Here is a 25,165-nt window from a genome sequence, read left to right on the forward strand (position 1 = left end):
TTTAGTAGCAAATATTTAACTCGCAGACAAAAAGCGTGACTGGTTGTTCTTTGCTTAAGTATGTGTCGCCCCCTAGAGGCTGTATATGATAGCTGAAAAGTCTTTCAAATGAATAATTTATAACATGTTTATTGTATAATTAATATATTTATCTTTTACTCTTTATTCTCCTTTATGTCGGGTCTTTATTGTTTTTTTATAATGCATTAAGGAAAGGGGATGATCGTCTGAATACGGTCTATGCTCTTGGGGAATATAGATATGAATAGGGAAACAAATGACTGAGAATGAATACTGGCGCTTTTTCAGTTTTACAGAATACAGCTTTTTAAAAATGTAACATTCGAAGACAAATAAAAACAAACATGAGATAAAAATAAAGTGTGTCGCTGGACATTTCACAAATCTACTGAACAGGGGAAAAAATGCTCGGTTAAATAAAGTCTCTTAACAGTGATATGAATATATACAACAAAACTCACCTCAACACATTCGAAAATTAAGGTTTGAGCGTTTATATGACGTTCATGATTTAAAAAAACAGACATTTTTAAACATATCTTCTGGGAATAACGCGGCTTTAGACGATGGCCTAATTACAAAACTGCTTAAGGTCGATACTGTACATAAAGCTTATGATACTTAGTTATCTTTAATGAAAGGATCAACCGACACAGATGTTCACAACATTTCCATACTGATTTACATCGAGGTTTTACCGAACTTGGCCTTCGAATGCATGCGCTGTGGAAATTACCATAGTAACCATAGTTACGCTGTTCTTTATTTAAAAAAAATGCATATAGAATCATATTAAAACTGTAATTTCTGTAATGTTTATGACGTCAGTGGTCGCTCAAGTTAGCACAGCTTCACTATAGTAACAATAACTATAGTGTTATTCTTTCTAGCGAAAACAATGGTTGCCATGGTAATGTTTGTAAGGGTACAGAGTCAGCATGGGGACCACTGTAAAATAACTAACAAATGTGAGGAGAAAAATGAATCACAGCAGATGATAGCAATATCTTAATATAGCTGCAAATTAAATATTACTCAATTGTTAAATGTACAGCTCGAGATATCACATTATCACATTATGTTATTTGTATATAAAACATGATATGCCATGCTAAACATTTAGCTGTTTAATGAAATTAACAATATATTGTCTATAATAAGCCTATTGGCTTAATCATACTCATCCAAACTATAACAAATGCCTTGTACTTAATTTATTTTTAATTTTACAATGTATAAAATGACAGCACTGAATTATATCTGCATATAGAAAGGTAGTTACAGTTTCTAAAAAATGAACATTCTCCTTTATTCGACACATGTGAGTAGTTTCAGAACAATCATTCACTGAACTGCACTGTTTACATTTGGCACTTTTTTGAATTAGTCTGTGAAGAAAGTGAGGCACAGGACAACAAACACTGAGCATGATATGCCTTGTGTGACTGTCCTTAAATTCAGCAGCCAAAAAGAAGATAAGAAAAAAAAAAACGAAGGTATTTGTGGTGTGATTCCGCTGGTTTCTCAGGCACAGGTGACTCTGATGTCATAGGTTTAAGCCCATAATGGGTTTAGCTGTCTGGGGAACCCTGCCCAGAGTTCTCCTGTCATCTGGGCAGATAGCCGGATACTATAACACTGTGGCCTCTTCCATAGCGTTTACCCACCTGCAAAATAACAGTTTTATCTCTTTATCATATTTCTGTTGATTTCATTTGTGAATAAACAATGCATCTCAATCTGTTTTCTCTAAACGTGTGGATCATATGTTTTGGTAGTGGAGAGTGTTTTCATGACTCTTGTGTGTCATACCTGCGTGCAGTATGCTGGTCATCTGCTCTGAAGGTATAATACAGTGTTTTTTTATGGTAGAGCTGGAAAACATTGTCTGTGTCTTCCCCCTCTGATCGATCAGACAGCTTCACAGTAAAGCCCTGCAGAGGAAGACTTTCAGATGCCACTTTATCCTGCAGACAGAGAAGAGTAAGACAGTTCAAATGTGCTACCTGGTACTAAAAAAATGTATCATCATTTAGCATATTTCAGCACCTGACCCAGACGAAAATGTGCTTTTAGTTAGCACAGTTCAGTTACAGGTCAGTAAGATTTTTTTTATTTAATATTTAATAACTTTAAAAAAATAAACATTGTTTATAAGAAATGTTTCTTGAGCATCAAATCAGCATAGTAGAAGGATTTCTGGAGGATCATGTGACACTGAAGACTGGAATAATGATACTGATAATTCAGTTTAGCCAACACAGGAATAAATTACACTTAAAATATATTAAAACAGAAAGCAGTTATTTTAAACTGTAAAATTTTATATCACAATATTACTGTTTTTATTGTATTTTTGAACAATTATATGCAGCCTCTGTGAGCATAAGAGACTTTTCAAAAACTTTTAAAATCTTACAGACCCCAAACGTTTGAATGGTAGTGTAAGAAAATAAATAATTTACATTGACAGCTCTTGTAGTATTTCATCAGTCACCCGAAGCGGTTGAAATCAAGGTCTTGATTTAGTAGTGATGCAACATACCAGAGGCCGATCTCGTATTTGGTATCGATCCAACCCAAAAAATGTAATTTGCTCACTAAAGCCGTGTTTCCACCGAAATTACCCGGAATGATATGTCCCAGGAACTTTTTTCCCCCAGACCTGTTGCTGTCTGCGTTTCCATCTTAGTCTAAAGTATCGTGAAGATTAGGCAAATTAGTCCGATGATGTAGGACTGCGCCCGACTTTTCAGTTCCTGCTGGATTTCGTCCACCGCATATAAGCTTAATAAAGCCTGATGAAACCTCATTGTCGATCCATCGGCTGTGTTCTTTAAACTCCATTGTTGATTCGAATAGCAAACAACTCTTACTGCACGGACCGCCTAAGACTTTTAAAAATAGTGCTTGAATTGTGTAAACTCAACCAAACAGCATGTTCAGCGCCCAAGTCCCACCCCTGAAAGTTCCTAAACTTTGAAAAAGTACTACCCTGGCTGCGAACAGGGACTTTATGAGGGGGAAATTTTTACCCGTAACTTCATTTAGACCATCGTCCCTGCGGTCAAAACACACTGAGTACCACCCCAAAGTCCCTAGTTCCTGGGGAAAGTCCTGGTGGAAACGTGGTCACTAAAGGCCAGGTGATAATAAAATTGTTTTTAAAAAATTATGATGTAAAACAATCTAGATTGCGATGTATGCATGTATGTATACTGTATGAGTGTTTGTGTGCATGTAATCTAGTGTCTGTGCTCGCGACCGGGTCATGCGCCAATGATCCGGAAGGTCCGGCCAGTATGTTTTGGTAGGCCCCTCCAAGGCATCTTTTTAAATAGTTATATTCAAAACAGTGGCGTAGCCAGAATTTTATTTTTGGGGGGGCCCATCTAAAAATGAGGGGGCCTCTCTCTCTCTCTCTCTCTCTCTCTCTATATATATATATATAATTTTTATCTGTATTTTTATGCAAAATGTTTTCTTTTTTTTTTTTTTTTTTACATGATGATTTCTTTAAATTAATAATAATAAAAAATGTATTAGACTCATCTATAACAGTTTAGACATCTATAAATTAATTTTGAACATTAAATAAAACATTTTGTCAGAACCTCAAGTAAATTAGCCCTACATATTATTTTGTTTGATTGTGTAATTTGCTTTTTGAATCGTGGGAAAACCATGATCTCTATTCTAAAAAATACAGATTATCCAGAGTCATAAATTCCCAGAGCCATTTTGATTACGGTCATGCTGATATAGTCCTATTTGATGATCAGTAGTGGTTCGCTAAATATAATAATTCAATAAGCATCTATTTAGGCTACAATAAGCACTTAACTTTAAAAAATATATATTAAATAGGTAATAAAAATATCCAGAGAGCTGGCTGACTAAAGTAAGCTAAGTTTGAAAATTATATAATTTGTACATGGAGTTATTATATAAAAAGATACTTAATTTCTTTACAATTTATAGGTGTTATTTTAACAGTCAGTTATGTAAGTTTGATGGTTGATAGCTTCTAGCAACATTAAATCCAGGAGAGAAGACAATTCTAGAGAAAAAGCATGTTTGATTTACATGGAACAAAGTTTGAGCACGCACATCTGAGCGAGAGCAAATAACGCCACGGAAACTGCCTCAAATGAACTATAACGACGAGAAGAAAGCTGTGTGCGCTGCAGTCAGAGGTTCTTGATTCTCTAACGACTTTTTATTGGTTAAAATGAATGGAGAGTATCTGAGCTCGAGCACCCACCGGATTTCACTGCATTGAGATGCGTGTCCTGGAAACGGGAAGCCTCGGGTGCCGCTTCACATTGCCACTCACCGCATGATAATGAACTCTCACGCGCAAAGATAATAACAGCAAAGGCTATGCGCAACACGTGAAATAATCAAACCAATAAGTCTAAAAACAGCTGTTGCACTTTACTGCGCAGCATGCGTCAGTGTAACAAATCAACGCGAGAATAACAAATTGGTCAGAAATCTGGGGGGGCCTACATGTTAATGAGGGGGCCTAGGCCCCCTCAGGCCCCCCCGTGGCTACGTCACTGATTTAAACACAGGTAGAGAGGCGACCGGGATATGCGCTAATGATCCGGAAGGTCCGGCCAATGTGTTTTGATGTGCTCTGTCAAGACATCTTGGAAAGGGAATGTGTATGTCCATATTCCACTGTAATGTGCATATACAACAGGAAACTGACTAAACCAGTCAACAGCCATTGAAACCCGTCCCCCCTCCATTACTTTCTATCTTTTCTCTTTCACTTTTCTTTTCTATCTTTTCTATATATCTTCCTCCTTCTCTGTATCTACCCCTTATTTGAGTTCTGTTTCTATTTTCGATTTACCTTAATTTAACTTTATTTTATTATAATTTTTCTTTTTTTTTAAACTTATTGTAATTTTGTTTAGCCTTATTTTATTATAATTTCTTTATCTTTCTTTTTTTCTTCTTGTTTATTATCCAATTTTCATTTCTCTTCTTTCCTTTCTTTGTGTGGAAATCAATAAATAATTAATGACAGCAATAACATCATACCTTTATAATGTTAAACATTTTGGTTCAGGAGATATGCAGCATGCGTGTATGTATGTATGTGTATATGTGTGTATATATATATATATATATATATATATATATGTATATGGATATATATGTAGGTATATATGTATGTATATGTATGTGTGTATTGTTATTTTTTGTTTATATGTTTGTTTGTTTGTTTGTTTGTTGGCACTTTGGTTCTACCTCGTATTATGTATTCTTACTGTCTGTCGTAAAGTACCTTATATGTCAGATACTTTTTTTCTATATCTATATTTGTCCATATTTGTTTTTTATTTATTTATTTATTTTGCCTATGTCTTATGTACTTGTTTGATTGCCTAAAAAAAATAAAAAATAAAAAAAATAAATAAATCTAGTGTCTGTGCTGGTGTGGGAGACTCTGGGTCCCCTCACCTCTCGTGCTTTAAAGGTGTAGAGCACCTTGTCTTTGAGCAGGAACCACAGCCTCTTCCACTTCCTTTTGCTCTTTTTGCGTCTTTGCAGACTGCCACTGATAGTGGACCCCTCTGCACCCACAGATACCTGCAAACATGTCTTTTTTAGAGTAATCATGTTTTAGACAGAAAAGTACCATAAAATGATTCAGATGAAAGTGAGGGAGCAATCGAGAGTTTGTATGTGTGTGTACCTGTGTGAGAGGTGAGCTGCTCTTTCTGTTCCTCCACAGGCTGGGCGGCTGTAGGCTCTGGAACACAGCAGAGAGAGGCCTGCTGGCCCTGTTTGTGCGGGGACTAGCGCTCCCACATGATCCAGGAATATTGCCACCTACATACACATCATACACTGACATTAACTAGACAGAAATCATGATTATTTGATTCAAATGGAAATAGCATATTTTGTTTAAACGATCAGTTGCAGATGAATAATGATACATTTTGAGAATGAATGTTATTTTGGATAATTTTCTAAAAAATAATTTTAATCATGATACTGACTATTAAAGGGTTCAGATCAACATCCATTCAAAGTGAACAGTTTAGATGAAAAATTTCTGTACAATTTCTAACCCTTAATTGCATTACATACTGCATAATTTTGCAGTCTTTTCCTCTTACCCCTCTTCCTGAGCTCAGCGTAGCAGTGATCACAGACTTTAGCCATCCTGTCCTTCAGGTACTTCAGAGGATACCTGTTCCGCGAGCAGGAACGACACACAACCTAAAAATCAGATGAATAAAGAAGAGAGATACTAATGTTAATATCTAGAAGGTAGGGTGACAGTTTAATGCTGATATTTAGTATATACTTCTGTTGGTAGTACACTAGATTGAGGACAGTAAGATTTTTTAAAGAAATACATTTATTCTGCAAGTATGCATTAAATTGATCAAATATGACAGTAAAGACATTACAAATAATTTCTATTTCAAACAGATGCTGTTCTTTTGAATTCAATGAAGAATACTGAAAAAAAAAATACCCACAAAAATATTAATCAGCTCAACTGTTTTCAACATTTTAACAAATGTTTCTTGAGCACCACATTTTTTATTTTAAATTGAAATAATATTTCACATTATTACAGTTTTACTGTATTTTTGATCAAATAAATGCAGCCTTGATGAGCAAAAAAATATTTTTTTCAAAAACATTAAAATCTTGCTGAAACAATTTAATAATAACAACTGAAATATACACAAAATTCCTGAAATTAAACTAAAATGTACTTTTCACAATATTTCCTTGAAAATCACTCAGAATATTGGAAAACTGTGCACTATAAAGTCATCATATTACTCTGAATCAACTAAATAATAAACAAAACCCTTTCCTGACACAAGAGGGAGCTGACACTTCTGTTAACTGACCAAGTGGAAACTGGTATGTTTTGTTGATGTTTTATTATTATCTAATGCAATCAGGTTCATACATTTTCAAATCTTCTGAGTATTTCACTGTACACTGTAACACGTTAATATAAGTAAAAGAATATATGTCTTGAATTTAAGAACATCAGACATCTCCCTACAAACACACTGCAGATGTTTCACCTTTCCGCATGCGTTGCAGTGATGCCGTCGCAGTGTTAGGCTGAAGTCTGACGTGCAGTTCATGCACATCATCACATGTGACACAGGAACTAGCACAGGAGCAGCCTCTCCCAGAGACATCCATAACTTCTCTCTCGCCTGGAAACATGGACAGTGATACCGAATGTGATATTTTAACACATTTCATTACTTAGTTTCCTTAAAGAGCACCTATTATGCTTTTTTTTACTTTTCAACTTTCTTTAGTGTGAAATGCTTCTGTTTGAGCATGAAAAAGATCTGCAAAGTTACAAAGCACAAAGTCACTTTAAAGCGAGTTATTCTCTATATCAGTAAGCAGATTCTGAACTCCCTGAAACGCCTAGATTGTAGTCTTGACTTTTCTTCTGGGGACGTAAACATCACAATATATCCCTCATTGAAAGGTGCCCTAGAACACTATTTCACAAGATGTAACATAAGTCTAAGGTGTCCCCAGAATGTGTCTGTGAAGTTTCAGCTCAAAATACCTCATAGATTTTTTATTATAACATGTTTTAACTGGCTGTTTTGGGAGTGATTAAAAATGCGCAGATTCAGTGCGTGTACACCTTTAAATGCTCGTGCTCCCCGTCCCCAAGCTCGCGAATCCCGTTAAACATTGCATAAACAATAGAAAAAGTTCACACAGCTAATATAACTCTCAAAATGGATCTTTACAAAGTGTTTGTGATCCAGCATATCAGATCACGTAAGTATGGCATGTATTTTGTAGATGATTTGATTCTGAATGAGTTTGATAGAATGCTGCATGGCTAACAGGTAATAACCTTTTTTCCAGGCTTCTGATTGGCCAGCATGACTTTACGGTTAGAGTTATATCGCCACCTGTTGGTTTGGCATGCTCTTGACAGCGCTTCATAGCGTTTTTATGTGGACGTGATTTTTTTTTTAAAGAGAAGGATAAAAAAAACTTTATAAATATGTTTATAAAAATACCCATGTATGTGTGGACTAGGCCCAGGAGACACTGTTTTTGTCTGCTGTGGGTCTAATGAAGTTAGGGCCATGACATTTCCAAAACATGCTTGAAGCATTTGACCAATTACAACACACTGGTCCAGCTGACCAATCAGAGCAAATTGCGCTTTTCGAAGGAGGGGCTTCATAGAGACAGGAACAAAACAGAATGACTGACTAGAAAGAGAGGTGCTGCAACAAAGTAAAATATGTGAAAAATAACGTTTTTTTTTTTTTTAACATTCAAGCATGAAAACCTATTCTAGTACACCCCAAAACAAAATCAAGACTTTGTAAAAGGGCATAATATGGCCTCTTTGATACTGAATACTAATGCAGTAAACAAAAAAAAACTTTGTGACGATGTTCCTTCTGTTGCTGGTTTGATAACTAGACCATACTGTAGATGTTTTTGTATGGAGGCAGTGTAAGATCATTTCCTCACACCTCACTAGAGCAGCTGAAGGTATTGAGGCCTGCAGCGTGATCCGCTATAGCCCGGCTCAACGTGTGGAACCAGTCTTCTCTCTCGCCTAAAGAACTATCAGAGAGAGAAAGAAGCCGTGCTTGAAGTGACTGTATGACACTGCATGTCAGTACATACAGCATCAGACACATTTATGACAAACAATTATGGAAATGCTCATTACCTTGCTGAGAGGGTGATGGTAACATCGCTGACTTCTATCCTGAGCGTGTTGAGCACATTGTCTATGACAGGTTTACTGACCTGCAGACACATGAAAACACATATACATTTTAAAATACTGCTCAGTTCTTAACACAATTTGAATAACACCTAATCTGAGTTAACCAACCGTATTTTGTTTCCGTATTTGTTAGGGTTAACCCTAACCCTAACAAATCTGATCTGCTGAGACGTGATGCTGTCTTACCTTCATTCCACTTAAAGTCAGTGTGTTCTTTAGCCTGTATTTGCCATCCTGCTGAGGGTAGGTGTACAGCATCACGTCATTCATCTGTAACACACACACAATCACTTAGCTAAATAGGGACATTCCATAGATTTCTACTGTTTTTATATACAGCTAATTATAAATATTATAACCTAACCCTAACCAACAGCCTAACAGAAAATGTTCAGCATTTTTACAAAACAAACAAACAAACAAAACTTTACTTTATTGTTAAAGGGTTAGTTCACCCCAAAATGAAAATTCTGTCATTAATTACTCACCCTCATGTCACCTGTAAGACCTTCGTTCAACTTCGGAACAAAAATTAAGATATTTTTGATGAAATCCAATGGCTGAGTGAGGCCTCTATTGCTCTATTGTTTCGAATCAGTGGTTTGGAGCGCCAAAGTCACGTGATTTCAGCAGTTTGACACACGATCCGAACCACTGATTCGAAACAAAAGATTCAAAACAAAAGATTCGAAGCAGTGTTTTGAAATTGCCCATCACTAGATATTGTCGTTATTTTGTTTTTTTGGTGCACAAAAAGTATTCTCTTCGCTTTATAATATTAATATTGAACCACTGTAGTCACATGAACTGTTTTAAATATGTTTTTAGTACCTTTCTGGGCACTGAAAGTGTAAATTAACTTGCTGGCAATAGAGGCCTCACCGAGCCATCAGATTTCATCAAAAATATCTTAATTTGTGTTCTGAAGATGAACGAAGGTCTTACGGGTGTGGAACGACATGAGGGTGAGTAATTAATGACATTATTTTCATTTTTGGGTGAACTAACCCTTTAAACTTTTTAAACAAATGAGGGGAAAAAAGAAGCTTTAATTTAGCTAACTTTTGGGTACAAATTTGCCCCCAAAATATGAGTAAGCAGTAGGTACACACATACACACACACACACACACACACACACCTTTATACAGTTATTATACACAATTTTTAAGTCACCTTGAAATTGTTTTTCTCGGATATGCATCACAATAGGAAAGAAAAATCGGTCAAAAACACTCTTCCGTTTCATGATGACTTTAAATAAAATGAGTGCGACGTGGAGAGCTTTATTATTTAACTAACATGATAACATTTAGATTAGAGATTTCAATTATTTCATTTTAATTATAAATATTAGCTTAATTATTACTACTATAGGCAATAATAATAATATCTTTAAATTATTTAAACCCCTAATCTTTAATATGGGCAATAGTAATAGCGATGCTTGCCTTCGGTTGTGTTTATTTCCACCACAAGGAGGCAGTAAAAGCTTTAAATCAGTGGTTCTCAACCTACTTGACTTCAAGACACTCTCCACAACAATATATATATATATATATATATATATATATATTTTTTTTTTTTGCCACACTTTTTTTAATTAACAGAAATTAGGAGTGCCCATAGATTTATAGAGTCCTTGTTACACATATACTTACTATAGTAACTTAACAGTAAATTAATCCTAACCCTAACCCTATAGCTAAATTCATGTTGTTAATTAATATTACTCAGTACTTATTTGTATAATTACACTGTAACAGGGACACCTTAAAATTAAAGTATGACAAAACTAAAATAATTAAAAATTATAATAAAAACAATTAAAAACAAAAATAATTAAAAATTAGAATGACATTTTTGTTGTTTAGCTTGTTTTAGAGCTTGTTTTGTCTTATTTTAAAATATTTTAAGGTTCTGTTGGAAGTTTGCTGAGACCCCCTAGTGGTCTCGGACCCCTGGTTGAGAACCGCTGCTTAAAATAGTTTTCACACAATCGTTTTCATTCCTGCCTTCGCAATGCACATTCTTCCGCAAGTGTAGCACATTCAGTTTAGTACTCAAGAAAGCAATTCACATGTTCAATACAATAGGTTGTGCTTGATAAAAACAGTTTATGGGATATTTTTCTGCACTTCAGTCCTGACAATGAAGTAGTTTAGATAGGAATACAAACTCACGCCCACAAACAGACAAGCCCTACACTTCAAACCATTGTGTGTGCTTGACATATATAGCTCCAAACAAAAGTGGTGACATCATTAGACCTGCAATGTGCGTGCCCCAAACATCCGCAGTTCACAGGCAGGGTCCAGGAATTCAGTCCGGACACTTCTGAGAAAGGCTTTTTGGGTGGAGGCAGCAGGCCAGAGACAACAAAAACATCAACACTTACAGCCACAACAACCCTGAAACAGCTGAGAATGTAATGGACACAACAATACTGTCCACAACAAAAATACTACCGATTCTCATGTAAACTAGTGAGCTTGTCTCTTGAGACTAGACCAACAAACAACTTAAAAGGCCTACGTAAAACCTCCATAGTGATATGATATGATTACAATAATCAATGTTCTGATAAAACTTCAACATAATTTTACTTAACTAATATTTTATATTTCTCACACACAAAAGGTTATTCTAGATGAATACGTCATAGTAGGGTTCCTATAATTTTGACCAGTGAATTTTACTCTGACTTTTCCAGTTGTTTATGATTATTGGATAAGGATTTTTGATCATTTTATAGGGATTGCTGGGACAGATTTTCTTTTTTTTTTATGTCAGGTAAAATTACTTGTAATTAGTATATTACACAAATTACAAATAATAATAATAATAATAATCATTTTAAATAACTTTTCCAGGGCTGTAAATCCATAGTTATTTATTATTATTTATACACTATTATAGATTTTTTTTTTTTAAATATTTTAAATGTGCTTTTATTTTTATATTTTCCTTTTTTATTTTAGTAGTTTTAGTAATTTTATGTACATTTTTCATTTTTTTTTAAAAATATTTCTATTTAGTTTTATTTTTTATTTTAGTTTTATTTTTTATTTATGTTTTATTAATTTTAGTGCTTCAACTTAAGCTTATTTTATTTCAGTTAGTTAAGAAACATTTATAATATTCATTTAAGTTTTAATTTTTCATGTAATATTTTTATTTTATTTTATTTCAGCTTTATTTCAATGACCAAAAATGATGTGTAACACTTTGTAAATCACAAAATTAAAATCCCTGACATATTTTCCATGATGGTGAGAAGTCGCTATGTTCACAATGTATTTCTGAAAGTCCTTCAAAGACACTGACTGCTTTGAGGCCCCGTTTACACTAGTGCGTTTTTGTTTTAAAACACATAAGTTTTGCTACGGTTACGCCTGTCGTTTACACTATGCCGGCGTTTTCAAACTTCGAAAACAGAGACTTTGGAGTTGTCAACACAATATATAACAATACAATATATACGGTATGATTTTACCTCAAAATCCAACATTTTGACACAAAATGATAACTGCAAAACATGTTTCTTTGCCTGGAGTCCAGCTGTTTCTGTGAATTGCAGTGATCCATTTGCTTCTTTTTTCTGTAGCTTTCAGCAGTCTTTAAAGATATACCTCAGATTTTGTGTCAAAGCTATTTGTACAGTCAATCACAAAGCTCTTTCCCGTTTTGGATGTGTTTTGTGTGTTTTTCGTGGCATTCACGCTGAAAACCATTGCTGCCACTCAGTCTTTGTGCTACTCAGTGGGCGTGACCGCAGTCATAACGGTCGACAGTGACGTCACGTGCATACCCTCTATAGAATCCATCACATCTTACGCACCCAAAATCAGCGAATCTCACAGCCAAATCAGAAACGCAATCGAAAATTTCTCAAATTTTATGACACCTACAGTAAATGTTGTATTGTCTTAACCTATATATGTTTTATTTTACCAGTTGTGGAATCCAACATTACACATCTGAGGTAACGTAGTTAGCCTATTTTATTGAGTATTTCCATTTTATGCAGCTTATATTTACTAATAATAGTAAATTAATAATTAATAAAGTTAAGATAATCATGTTTGTAGCGTGATCCAGGGAATTAAAACGTATATAGGCAGACCTAGTGGAGTAATATAGTAATAGTAAATTACTCCACTAGGTCTGAAATACGTTTTAATCCACTGAATCACGCTACAAACATAATGATCTTACAGAATATGATGCATCGCTGTGTCTGTTATACCCTAATTGCCACTTTTGGACACAATGGCTGTGTTTTTTTGTTTACATACATACAGTTTCTGTCAAGCTGTTATATTCTGTTATATATTTATTATCCAATATTCCCAATTTTTCTGATGCATGTCCTTAATTTAATTTCATATGTTGGTATTAATTCAGTGTTTATAATGCTAATACTTGAACTTCAAAGAATTTAAACCCAAACTGCTGGGTTTCTAGAGAGCAAAGGTTTTGTGAAAAAAGTGAAAGACTTAAACACAAAGTCTGTAAAATAAACTGTTAAAAGGATTTGATGATCACTAGTGTTGATATTTTATTCTGTGTTGTCATCATTCAGGTTGGATTTCAGCTTTAATGTACTTTTTTTTTTTTTTAACAAAGCAGCTGATACTGCCATAGAAACTAGTGGACTGCCGAGTCGCTTTCACCCCAAAATGGCGGAAACGCAGGGCTGCTGCTGGGCGCCGGTGTTGCAATGGAACGTTCTACTGAGTTTCGCTTCTTGTCAGTGTATATTCTTTGTGGCTACCCACGTTCGCTCTGCATATCCTTGACGACCGTGTAAACAATAACATGGAGACTGAACTGCAATATTTGCTGGCTTTGTTGTCATTTTTAGCAGCCATTGTGCAGTTAAACTCTGCATTTTTTCAATACTGCAGGCAGCTGACTACATGCGCAAGAGGTAACTGTTTACACTTGTACGCACATGCCCAGTTTGCATGAATGGTCATGTGACATGCGTTTTCGGCCGTATTGTGTAGACGGAGATAGTTTCTGAAATGCTGTGGAAACACCAGTGTAGACGAGGATCGTTTTCATTTCAAAACGCCGTTTTAAAACAAAAACGCACTAGTGTAAACGGGGCCTGAGTCTGACTGTTGTAGGGAAGAAGTGGCAGATTAGTACAGGAGGTGATGGCTGGTTTTGACGGAGGAAATGGCCCTCGAGCGTCAGTGGATTTTTGAGCAGATTCACTTATTACTCCATAAATTAAATCCGGATCTCAAGGAATCACCATGACCAGGGGACCCTCTGACATCATATTACACCCATTCAGTGCTGGACTCAATGACATCAGTCACGAGCTCTCATAAAAAAACATCAGTCAGAGCTTGATCGATTCAGGGAGGGCAAGAGAGCACGAAGGAGAGAACGGCAGCAGGAGAGATAAAAGAAGACCATGAAGAAAGCCCCCCTATAGGGACTTCAGAACCAAGAGTGTCGCGACTTCAGAAAAGCTTCCTGTGCGTATAAATGTATACACAGTCCAAAAAATTAACATTTTTCCCCATTAACTTTATAATGAACTACAACATACTACATGGATTAAACTAAATTGTATGCTCATGAGTCTGACTGACGGTGATGTATGTGGAATGCCTTATCCTTCTAAAAACTTAACCTCAGAGAAAATGTGCCAAGAACAGCATTTATTTGAAATAGAAATCCTTTGTAACATTATAAATGTCGCTTTTGATTCATTTAATGCATCTTGGCTGAATTAAAGATTTGTACTGAAAAAAAAAATACTGATCCCAAATTTGAGTGCAAGTTGACAAAATTTAAAGCATCTTAGCAAATCTCAACAATACCTAGATGTTAAATCTGTACAGCACTCTTCTTAAAATCTCATCAGGACATTCAGAAAAGCACCCAAGCGTGGAAGTGGTACTTCAGTGACTCCACGCAGGGTAAACAACTGAACTGACTGCTCAGTCTAATGTTTTTAGTGTTGTTTTCAGCTCAGTTTTGTTGATCTGTTGTTCTCTGGGCCTAGTCTTCAGTGTGCTGTCAGTACAGTCCCTGCACAGGAAGCTGGCATCCACTGACCTACAACAGACATCCTGAGAGGAAGTACAACCCTCGAAAACAACACCGGTACAGAGACGGCTGGGGGTAGCCTTGTGCTACAGCTAACGTAGCCTCCAGTGTCTGGCGAACACTTATGACACACATATACCGGCTCACTTACTCTCTAGGAAACTGGCTGGCGTGTTTGGAATGACCAAATATCAGAGATACACATAATACCTGTCTATAACTACTCAGTCCTCAAGGGGGTGAAAAAGGTACCTTCAAATGTCTGTGTCACTAAACTGAATGTGTAAGGCAGCTAGCTGTAAACATGTTGACAGTTTAACAAACTTTAACTAATTCGCCAAGCAAGATTCCCTTCAGATCGTTGCTCTGCAATGACAGTATTTGGCTTTAAAGCATATCCTGACTGTAGAAGACTATGCTAAATCCAGCTATATCTAATGATGAGAATGCAACACCTACTTGCCATCAAACACATTTCCGAACGAAAGAAGCAATACAAGTCTAACTGAGAGAGAAGCTGTTAATGGTCCTGCTCTGCCAATTGGTCTGATCAGTATTGTTTTTTACAAAACATGTGAGCTCCAAATGGCCATGAAGCCACCAGTTCTAAAGACCCGTTCACACCAAGAATGATACTATAAAGAAAACTATATTAGTGTCCACACCAGCAACAATATCGTACTGTTTATTCTAAGCGCATGTTTGTCTGTCACTTTAAATGCTCAAGCTCATTACAGCAGGATTGATTCTGATTGGCTGTCAATGTTTTTATTGTTCATCGGCTGGATAAAATCATTCTGAAAGTGATTCCAATGATATCATTTCTCTGTGCCGTTATCGTTATGGTTGTGGTGTAAACTCTGCTATTCTTTAATATTGAGAATGATTTTTAGAGCTATATCTTTATCATTATCTTTAAATTTATCGTCCTTGGTGTGAACGGGCCTTAAGGCATGTAAACAAACCCTTGTGAAAAAGAAGTACACTTTAGCATACTTTTAAAAAGAATACTTATAACGGAAATAATATACCTTAAAATGAATATACTTAAGTGTAAACAATGTGGTTTTCAGATACTCAATTACATGTTAACTGCAATTACAGTAAATGAAAATGTGTTATATTTAAATATATATTAAATGCAATTAGTTAAACTTTAATGTACTTTTTGACTGATTGTAAAGGGTTCACCCAAAAATGAAAATTTTGTCATTAATTACTCACCCTCATGTCGTTCCACACCCGTAAGACTTTCGTTCATCTTCAGAACACAAATTAAGATATTTTTGATGAAATCTGAGAGCTTTCTGTACCTGCATAGACAGCTACGCAATTGAAACTTTGATGCAAAAAGTTCATAAAGAGATCGTAAAACTAATCCATATGAACTGAGTGGTTTAGTCCAAATTTTCTGAAGAGACTCGAATGCTTTTTATGATGAACAGATTGAATTTAGGCTTTTATTCACATATAAACATTGATCAGCGAACATTAATAGAAGCTCAACCATTTACCACAACTGATGTGTGAGTTGATGAATGTTTACATGTGAAAAAGATCTTCATTTGTGTTCCAAAGATGAACGAAAGTCTTATGGGTTTGGAACAACATGAGGGTGAGTAATTAATGACAGAATATACATTTTTTGGTGAACTAACCCTTTAAGTGACCTTTTATCTTATTAATATTATATTCTTTTAAAGTACAGTTTTTTTTAAAATATACTTGTAAGATTTGAAGTACACTACAAGTGCACATTCAATACAATTGAAGTACAGGTGCATGATAAGATACCAGGAAGAGGTGTCTGGGCTGCCTGCTTTTACGAGAGACCTTCATCAGTGTGCCCTCCTTGACAAAAACCTGCAAAACACACAGGTGCCAGAGGCCAGGTGAGTTATGGGTAAGGATGTTATTCATTTGAACCTTTGATGTCTAATAACTGTTACTGATCTTTCAGGTTTTACAGCCAGTAAAAACAGTAGTAAACCATAAACATGAAACCATAAATACAGTGTATGGAGCAGAATTTACCCTTCCTGGTTGGAGAAGGTCTCTTTTTCCTCTCACGCTATAGTCAATATGGACCAAACGAAGCAGGTTCTCCTGCGATTTTGAGGGAGAAAGACATAAAATAGTGAGAAACAAAAATAGAACTAGAAAATGAAAGTGTTTATTTCTCATATGTGGATGAGAATAAGAAAGAACTGTTCAGAAATGAATTAAGGTATAGAGACAGAAGGTTTCTGTGTCTGTCTGAGACTATGTGGGTGTGTGTTTGGGGATGCCTCTGTGTATCAATGATTTCACACTGCTCTCTTTGTTTCTGGACACCTGGGACACTTTGATGACATCATATCCCCTTGCTCCTTTTCATCATTGTATTAACAATACAACACACTCTCTCACAAACAGAGACAACTCACCCCATGTTTTAGATTGTCATTAACCTGGTCTGCGACCTCTGACACGATTACCAGTGCAGCTGTTGATAAAAAGTTGCAGTCACAAGCACAATTAATGTTATTACAGATCAAATGTGGTCAGTATTCATCATTGTGTGACAGAGAGACATAGACAACAATACCTTGTGTGTCTTCATACTCTTTTGAATCCGGGGAGAGATTGTTTAAGTAATCTGAAAAGAATAAGAAAGAAAACAAATTAAGGAAAAACAAGACAAAATTATTTTTCACAGGCTCATCCCTTAGACACACTCAAACAGTCTTGTTTTGTTATGTAGAGCATCCCACATACACACCCTCAAGGTTGAAATGATAACAGCCTGCCTCACACTCACTCACAACAAAGTTGTTTTTCTTTTTAACACATTTATTCAACGTAACATTACAACTGTTTCGTTCTATTCTGTGTGATTTCTAATAACTTATCAGACCTGCAGATATCACACACACACACACACACACACACACATAAATTCATATACACAAAGTGGTTAGGAACCTAAATTATGGGATAAGCTATTATTTATAATTAACTCAAATTCAAAACTTGTAATTTGCAGCTTTTGTATGGTGAAATTTAATCATCAAAGCTCATAAAGTGACATATAGCACTCAAGAGTGAAATTCTGTCAATCAAAATGCGAACACCAGGACTGCAAGTCAGCAGCAAAAACATCAATTTTACACATAAGATTATGTCCACAAACTGTTGAGAAAGTAGTTTTATTATTTAATTACTGTATTTCCTGTGTTTTGATGCAGTTTGATAAATATACTCTCTGTTATGTTGCAAAAATGGACCTCTGTCCAGTATCTTTATGTACAGTATACTGTATATATGCATATATTTCCCATCATCCACATATACAGAACACACTGTGTTATTTTAGCATAATTTCTATACTATTATAATATTTATTCATATTTTAAATACACTTTTATTTTATATTTTCAGTTTTCACTGTAGTTTAAAGGAATAGTTCACCAAAAATGAAAATAGTATGGAAAAAATACTATGGAAGTCAATGCTTTTTTTATTTAAAAAAAACAACAACCATTTTTAGTTAACAATAGTACTGAACTGAACATATTATTTAGTTTTCTTTCCTAAAAAAAGGGACTGAATGTGTTAACCTATTAACTGTGCAAAAAATATCATCTGGACTAAATATATGAATCACGCAGTGTTCACCTGTGAGCAGCATGCGGTACTGGAGCACACGCACAATGACCCGCAGCAGCTGGTGTTTCAGAGGTACATGAACTCCTTCTGCATTCTGCGTCTGGAAGACACATGCAAACACATGGGCACATGAAACACAATATACGATGCATGTAAACATATTATAACTGTAGGAAGACATGGAAATGCACACAAGAATTATCATTAGCAAACATACACTAATGCTGCTTTCATGTAATACAGGAATTACAAAATGATAATTTTTATAGTACACCCTCTTTTAACTGTTCAAGTTACTGTTTGTTTACATGATGTACTTTAGCTGCCATTTTAGTTGTTTTTACATGATGTATGAAGTAAGAGAAATCTAAATTTGTGTGAAATTCATGAGTTTAATGAAGATGTGAACCACTTTTACTAGCCACAATCTCATAATTACGGTTATTATGCTAATTTCACAGTATCTGCACATTCTTTGTTAAATAAACAGACACAAAAAGATCTATAAACACAACATTGTTCAACAGCCAAACCACAATCACAAACCTGCACAATCATACACAATCGAGAGTTACATGCCACCTGCGCTCCCTCTTCACCCACAAGATACAGTATTATAGATCACAATGGCACCACTTAGAAAAGCCCATTTCAAGGTTATTCATTGACCTTCTCTTACACAAAAACCTGAGTACGCCTCATTCCATCCAATTCCAACCCAATTATATCATTCACTGGGAGAAAAAGTGAACAAGTGAATCAGTCAAACACGTGGTGAGAAGAAATCTATCAAGGCCTAATTGACTTTGACACGTCATTGTTCATGCGAGCTCTGAGGAGCCTGAGGGGACGTGAGAGGTCAGTAGAGGGCAGATAAGGGCAAACAACTTTAGACTTCTGGACGTCCATTGACATGGGAAAAAGCTTGAGATTTTCAACGAGAGAAGGGGAACAGAAATGCCGTCAATGACCTTGTGTGAGGAGTGTGAACAGAGGGAGTTGTGGCTTCAAGATAAAGGAACAGACAGCGAGTGTCCAGTTTGCACACCTGCCACAACATCATTCCCACAACACCTCTGAAAGAAACCCTCTGGCTTTCATTATCTCTTTCACACCAGCTCTCTCAGTTTCCCTGTGTCTCTACCTGTATTGTAACCTTCATCATCATCATAATTCACCTGTTCTGTCCATTACATTCCTCATTTCTCTTCACTTTTTCCACATTCACACTGCAGTTTTTCTATTACATGTGACAGATCTGTTATTCGGATCATATTGTGAATATCAAAAATCAAACAGAATGTGACAAATTCAAATAGTAAATATACTGAATCCAATTTTTACACTAATCTAACTTGAAATTATGGCAACATTTCAATTCAGTTTAATATTTCATAAAAATATTTAATTGAATTTAAAGGAATAAAACATTAAATATTAAAATATTAAGATATTAAATAAAAATAATATTTTATAAAATATTTAATATTTAAAATATTCTGTAAATTCCATTGTGACACAGAAAGGTGCAAAATAGATTTGATAAAAAAATACATACTGATGCCAGATATATTGATGTTTTAAATATGCATTAATAATGCAATTTAAAAAGTTAATGATAATGCACAAACTTTTAATTTCATGTAATATCAAAATATGCGATCATATTAAATGATATTATTATAACTTGAAATATTATAACTATATAAAAACAATGTACTAACGGTGAACAGAGAACAAACTTTTATTTCAGTATAATATTTTATAAGATATTAAATTGAATTGAAATATATATATTTTTTTATATTGTGCTTTACACAATATAACAATGGTGACAAAAATATTATTAAAATAAAATATTATAAAAAAAATTACATTTTAATATTATTCACCCAAAGGGTAAACAAAAAGCAAAATTATGGCAAAAATTCTATTCAATACAATATTTTATAAAATATTACACTGAATAAATGATAAAATAAAATAAAATATAAAATAAAATTTTTAATATTAAAATATTCAGATATTTAAAAAAAATCAAATTTTATAAAATATTAATTATATTTAAGATATTCATTAAAATATAAAGTATTGCACAGAAGGGTGCAAAATAAATTTGTTTAAAATACTAATGCACTAAAGCAGATATATTGATAGAATAATAGTTAAAAAGTTCTCAATGACCTTCTAATTTCATATAATATGAAAATATGCCATAATATTAAAAGATATTTTGAAATGTGTTGATGTTTTGTTGAGGAGCGTTGGCCCTTTAGACTAGTGTCTGATTTAAAAGGATTTGAGCAGAAAGTCTACATTAGGCACTTTTATGTTTTTGTGTGAATGTAGCCTCTCACTCTTCAACCCTAAATACCATGCACCTGTCTTCAATTATCTAATTACTTCTTCTATGTATTGCTTCTTCACTGCAGTGAGTCTCATCTTGACCATAAAGCCATGTCAGATTCCTGTGTTTAAGCACAACATGGCTCCATTGTTAAAGGCAGTAGACCTAATGAACAGCCTCGCACTGAATACTTGCACCAACTGCAATCCAATTGACATTTGTGTTGAAGAAGCGGCCAGTCTTTGTGTATGTGTAAGGGTAGATATTTATCGTTAGCTCTCCAGTCGAGTTGGGACACAGCCAGGAGAGGGAACGGTGGCTCGTGCCAGAGAACAGACAGGCTACACAAATCAGGCACTGGTCCGGCTGAAGCAGCGTCTGTGTGGACAGCTGATTTAATTGAGGGTTGTTTAAGAAGACTGCTTGGCTAATTAGCTTTTTTCCACCTCATTGCCCAAATGCCAGATGACTGTGTATGCGTGTCAGTGTCTTGTTCTGTCTTTATCTTGTCCTTTCCACCTGTACAATTTCAGAGCAACACTGTGTGTAATGATACATGCACACAGAAACGCCATGCTCGTTCATAGTGGCTATATGTGATCATATGGATTTTGAATGCAATTTCCAAAAACACTATAAATAAATATATACTACCAGTTAAAAGTTTGGATTTTTTTAATGTTGTTGAAATAAGTCTCTTATGCTCAATATTATGATAATATACGATATGATATTATAATAATTTAAATACTATCTATCTATCTATCTATCTATCACACTCACACAATGAAGTCGCACCTTCTGCAGATCATTTATTTTAAACTGAAGGGCTAAAAGGACATGCTATGAAAATGCTATAGAATGTTGAATATAAACATGAAGCTTGCAAAACAATCTCCTCTCTCTCGCTCTCTTTAAGAGCACCCCACCTTCGTCTCCTTCCTTCTTACACATTCTGCACATACACGCCCAGATACTTATAAACACACACACACACGTTTGTGGTGAAAACCCCTCGTAAACAGTGTAGCTGAACAGGGTTTAATCCTATCAGACCACAGCAGTGATCAGATCAGCTACTGTTGATACTTCATCTCTGTCATCAACACAGCACGCACACGCACGCACAAAATGAGATTACACAAGCTCGGATCCAGAGAAGAGAATTCCTAATACATCCTCTATCCTCAATGCATCCACTATCTTTTATCAAAAAGCTCAAATGCTGCAAATACAAAATGCCACATAAGTGAAACCCATGTGGTAAATTCTACAGTACAAGATAAATATAATAGATTGTCCAGGTCACATAGCAAGTAAAGAAAAGAAAAGATAAGATATATATATATATATATATATATATATATATATATATATATATATGAAGAGTTCAGATGCAAAAGCTGCTAAACGCAACCTCCGTCAAAAATGAGATGATATTGAGCGAATGCTCTCCGCACATAGTATACGTTCATCAAATACTTTTGCTTCAAATCCGCTACATCAACATTTTTGAAACTAAGGCATTTCAATAACTGACTAATAATCTTTTCATTACCATAAAGTGAAATTACTGAACCTAAACATAGGAGCCTGATAAAAATGCTCATTTAAAAGAAAACATGTCAGACGGACTTAGAGGTTTTTGCAATGGAACTCTTCATATCCAGAAAAATTTGTATTTTCAATCTTTATTCTGACCCTCTGTCTGAAATGATCTGTTTTTAAGGGGCGGCTCCTTTTAAAGGTATAGTTCACCCAAAAATGAAAATTTGATGTTTATCTGCTTATCCCCAGGGCATCCAAGATGTAGGTGACTTTGTTTCTTCAGTAGAACACAAATGATGATTTTTAACTCCAACCGTTGCGGTCTGTCAGTCAAATAATGTGTGTAAATGGGAACTCCATCTAAAAAACATGCAAATCCAAATTAAACCCTGCGGCTTGTGATGACACATTGATGTCCTAAGACACGAAATGATCGGTTTGTGTGAGAAACCGAACAGTATTTATATCATTTTTCACCTCTAAAACACCACTATGTCCAAAAATTATAGGTGAAAAATTATATAAATACTGTTCGGTTTCTCGCACAAACCGATCATTTCGTGTCTTAGGACATCAATGTGTCGTCACGAGCTGCAGGGTTTAATTTGGATTTGTCTGTGCATGTTTTTTTGACTCTTATAGATGAAGTTACCATTGACAAGCATTATACGACTGACAGACCGCAACAGTTGGAGTTTAAAATCATTTGTGTTCTGCTGAAGAAACAAAGTCACCTACATCTTAGATGCCCTGGGGGTAAGCAGATAAACATCAAATTTTCATTTTTGGGTGAACTATCCCTTTAAGGCTTGTCAGTAAACGGCCACTGTTATGATCGGCTAATGTCACCGCATAGGAAACAGTATCAACAAGTGTTTTGAAAACATTATACATATAAAACTGTCATTTACAGATAAAGCATGGTTTGTGATGCAACTGCTGTAAGATCAGTTGGCTGTTTATCTTTCTACAAAATGTTCTTTGCGAACTCTCCATTAGACTGTGCCTCATTTACAAAACAAAATGCACCCAAACAAACATGTCATCCTCTGACGTGATCAAGGACTCCATTAAAATAAATCATCCACTTGCTTTCGACGCTGGGATCGTTCTAAAGTCTGTACAAGACGCAAACAGGCTGTTTAAACTGGACGTGTCAAAGTGAACATTCCTTCACTCTTCCATTTGTCCTGTTGTCAATAGACAAGTGTGTGGAGTATGTCAGAAACTGAAAGTGCATCTGTATACTGTATACATCCAGTGTAGACAGCATCAGTGATTATAATGGGTTCTATTTGCTTTTGACGTGACACGCCACTCACATCCAGTGTAGGCAAATGTCAGCCGTTAAAGGTGCAGTAGGTGATCTGGAAAATGATAATGTTAGCCTGCTAGCATTGAAAGCATATGATCCCACCCTCCCTGCAAATTGCAGTGCAAAGCCACGCCTCCTCCAAAACACATGAATGCGCACACACAGCTGCTCTCGGCAAAGCGTCATAAGAGACTACCTCATGTCTCAAAGCACAAGACATTACAATAATAATTAACGTAAACAACTTAGAGAGCTTGTATATGACTGTTGCAGATTCATTACGGTGTTGATACTGTTGACATCATGGATATGCATAATTCCGAGTCTGAACAAACAGCTCCAGTTAGAACGTCACGGGTTGCCATCTCTTAATCACGATAGTTATGGAGTGAACGCAGCATAAGCTCATGATTTTGATTTGGTAGGAACTGTAAAAGCTGGCTGCTGTTTGTTTGCGGTGCTCCGCGACTGATGTCTGTCTGCATAAACTCTGCACAGAATGAAACGCGAACAGGGTGCACGAGGGTATGTAAAAACATACGTTGACAGGCAGGTAGGACATCGTATTATTTCATTTGGACCGAATATAATAATTGGATGAACATTTTATGGTCCTATGCCTTCCACAGACAATATATATTTATAAAAATACATTTAGACCATTTAACATAGTGATTTCTGTCAGGATATGAGGAGACTTTCAACCAGTATAACAAAAAATGTTTTTGTAGAGAATCACCTATTGCACCATTAAGCTATTGAATGCCAGTGGGCGGGGCCTATGGTGCGACAGCTGACAAAGACCTCTTATATGTCAAAAGATCAAGGCAAATTTGATTTCTCATATCATGACCCCTTTAATGTCAATTAAGCATCTTTAAGTTATCTTTATAGTTATCATCATTGGTGTGAAAGGGCCTTAAATCAGGCAGTATTTTTTTTAAAGAATAATTTAATTTCTAATTTTTTTCTTTTTGGGTGAAATATGACCCAGACATATTCTTGACAGAATATTCTAAATGATCTAAAGAGCTGATATGTAGTGCTGACAATGGTGGTAGACTACTGATAAAGTCAAGCAGGTGTTTAAACTCCTGACTTGTCCACCTTCAGGCCCCGATCAATAAAACAACCGCATCTCCTCCCATTTAATGAGCCGAGAGAAGCATCACAGCACAGATTGGTGAATAAAACAAGTCAGCAGTGGCTAGACTAATGGTTGGCATGTTAAGAAAAATGCAAGGAAATGCCTGCCTTGTTGTTCACTTGTGTGTTTGTTTGTGCGGTGGTTCACCACTGAGAGTCAGCTCTATTGGTTTCATTAGTGCGGAGTGACCAGAGGCAACCAGTGATGCTCAGTACATACATCACCCAGTCAAAGCCTATAAGCGTTACTGCAGCTGTACTGACCAGGACTCACAGAGGAC

General features: G+C 35.4%; 1 protein-coding gene across 4 annotated transcripts in view; it reads right to left on the minus strand.

Annotated features, from left to right (window-relative positions):
* Positions 1-113: 113 nt before the first annotated feature.
* Positions 114-25,165, minus strand: part of fgd5a (FYVE, RhoGEF and PH domain containing 5a) — a 53,716-nt gene continuing 28,664 nt past the window's right edge. The window contains exons 8-21 of one of the 4 annotated variants that reach the window (XM_051912569.1): positions 18,538-18,628; positions 17,468-17,518; positions 17,307-17,365; positions 16,915-16,986; positions 16,675-16,743; positions 8,996-9,079; positions 8,750-8,829; positions 8,547-8,640; positions 7,101-7,238; positions 6,165-6,267; positions 5,735-5,871; positions 5,527-5,640; positions 1,834-1,988; positions 114-1,688 (exon numbers count right to left, since the gene is read on the minus strand). In XM_051912569.1, the coding sequence (XP_051768529.1) occupies positions 1,652-1,688; positions 1,834-1,988; positions 5,527-5,640; positions 5,735-5,871; positions 6,165-6,267; positions 7,101-7,238; positions 8,547-8,640; positions 8,750-8,829; positions 8,996-9,079; positions 16,675-16,743; positions 16,915-16,986; positions 17,307-17,365; positions 17,468-17,518; positions 18,538-18,628 (1,284 nt within the window). In that variant the 3' untranslated portion in view covers positions 114-1,651. Of the gene's footprint in view, positions 1,689-1,833; positions 1,989-5,499; positions 5,641-5,734; positions 5,872-6,164; positions 6,268-7,100; positions 7,239-8,546; positions 8,641-8,749; positions 8,830-8,995; positions 9,080-16,674; positions 16,744-16,914; positions 16,987-17,306; positions 17,366-17,467; positions 17,519-18,537; positions 18,629-25,165 lie in introns of all 4 variants that reach the window. The other 3 variants (XM_051912567.1, XM_051912568.1, XM_051912570.1) reach the window with 3 other exon arrangements.

This window comes from Ctenopharyngodon idella, chromosome 11 (assembly GCF_019924925.1).
Source record: "Ctenopharyngodon idella isolate HZGC_01 chromosome 11, HZGC01, whole genome shotgun sequence".
In the NCBI taxonomy this organism is placed as follows: Eukaryota; Metazoa; Chordata; class Actinopteri; order Cypriniformes; family Xenocyprididae; genus Ctenopharyngodon; species Ctenopharyngodon idella.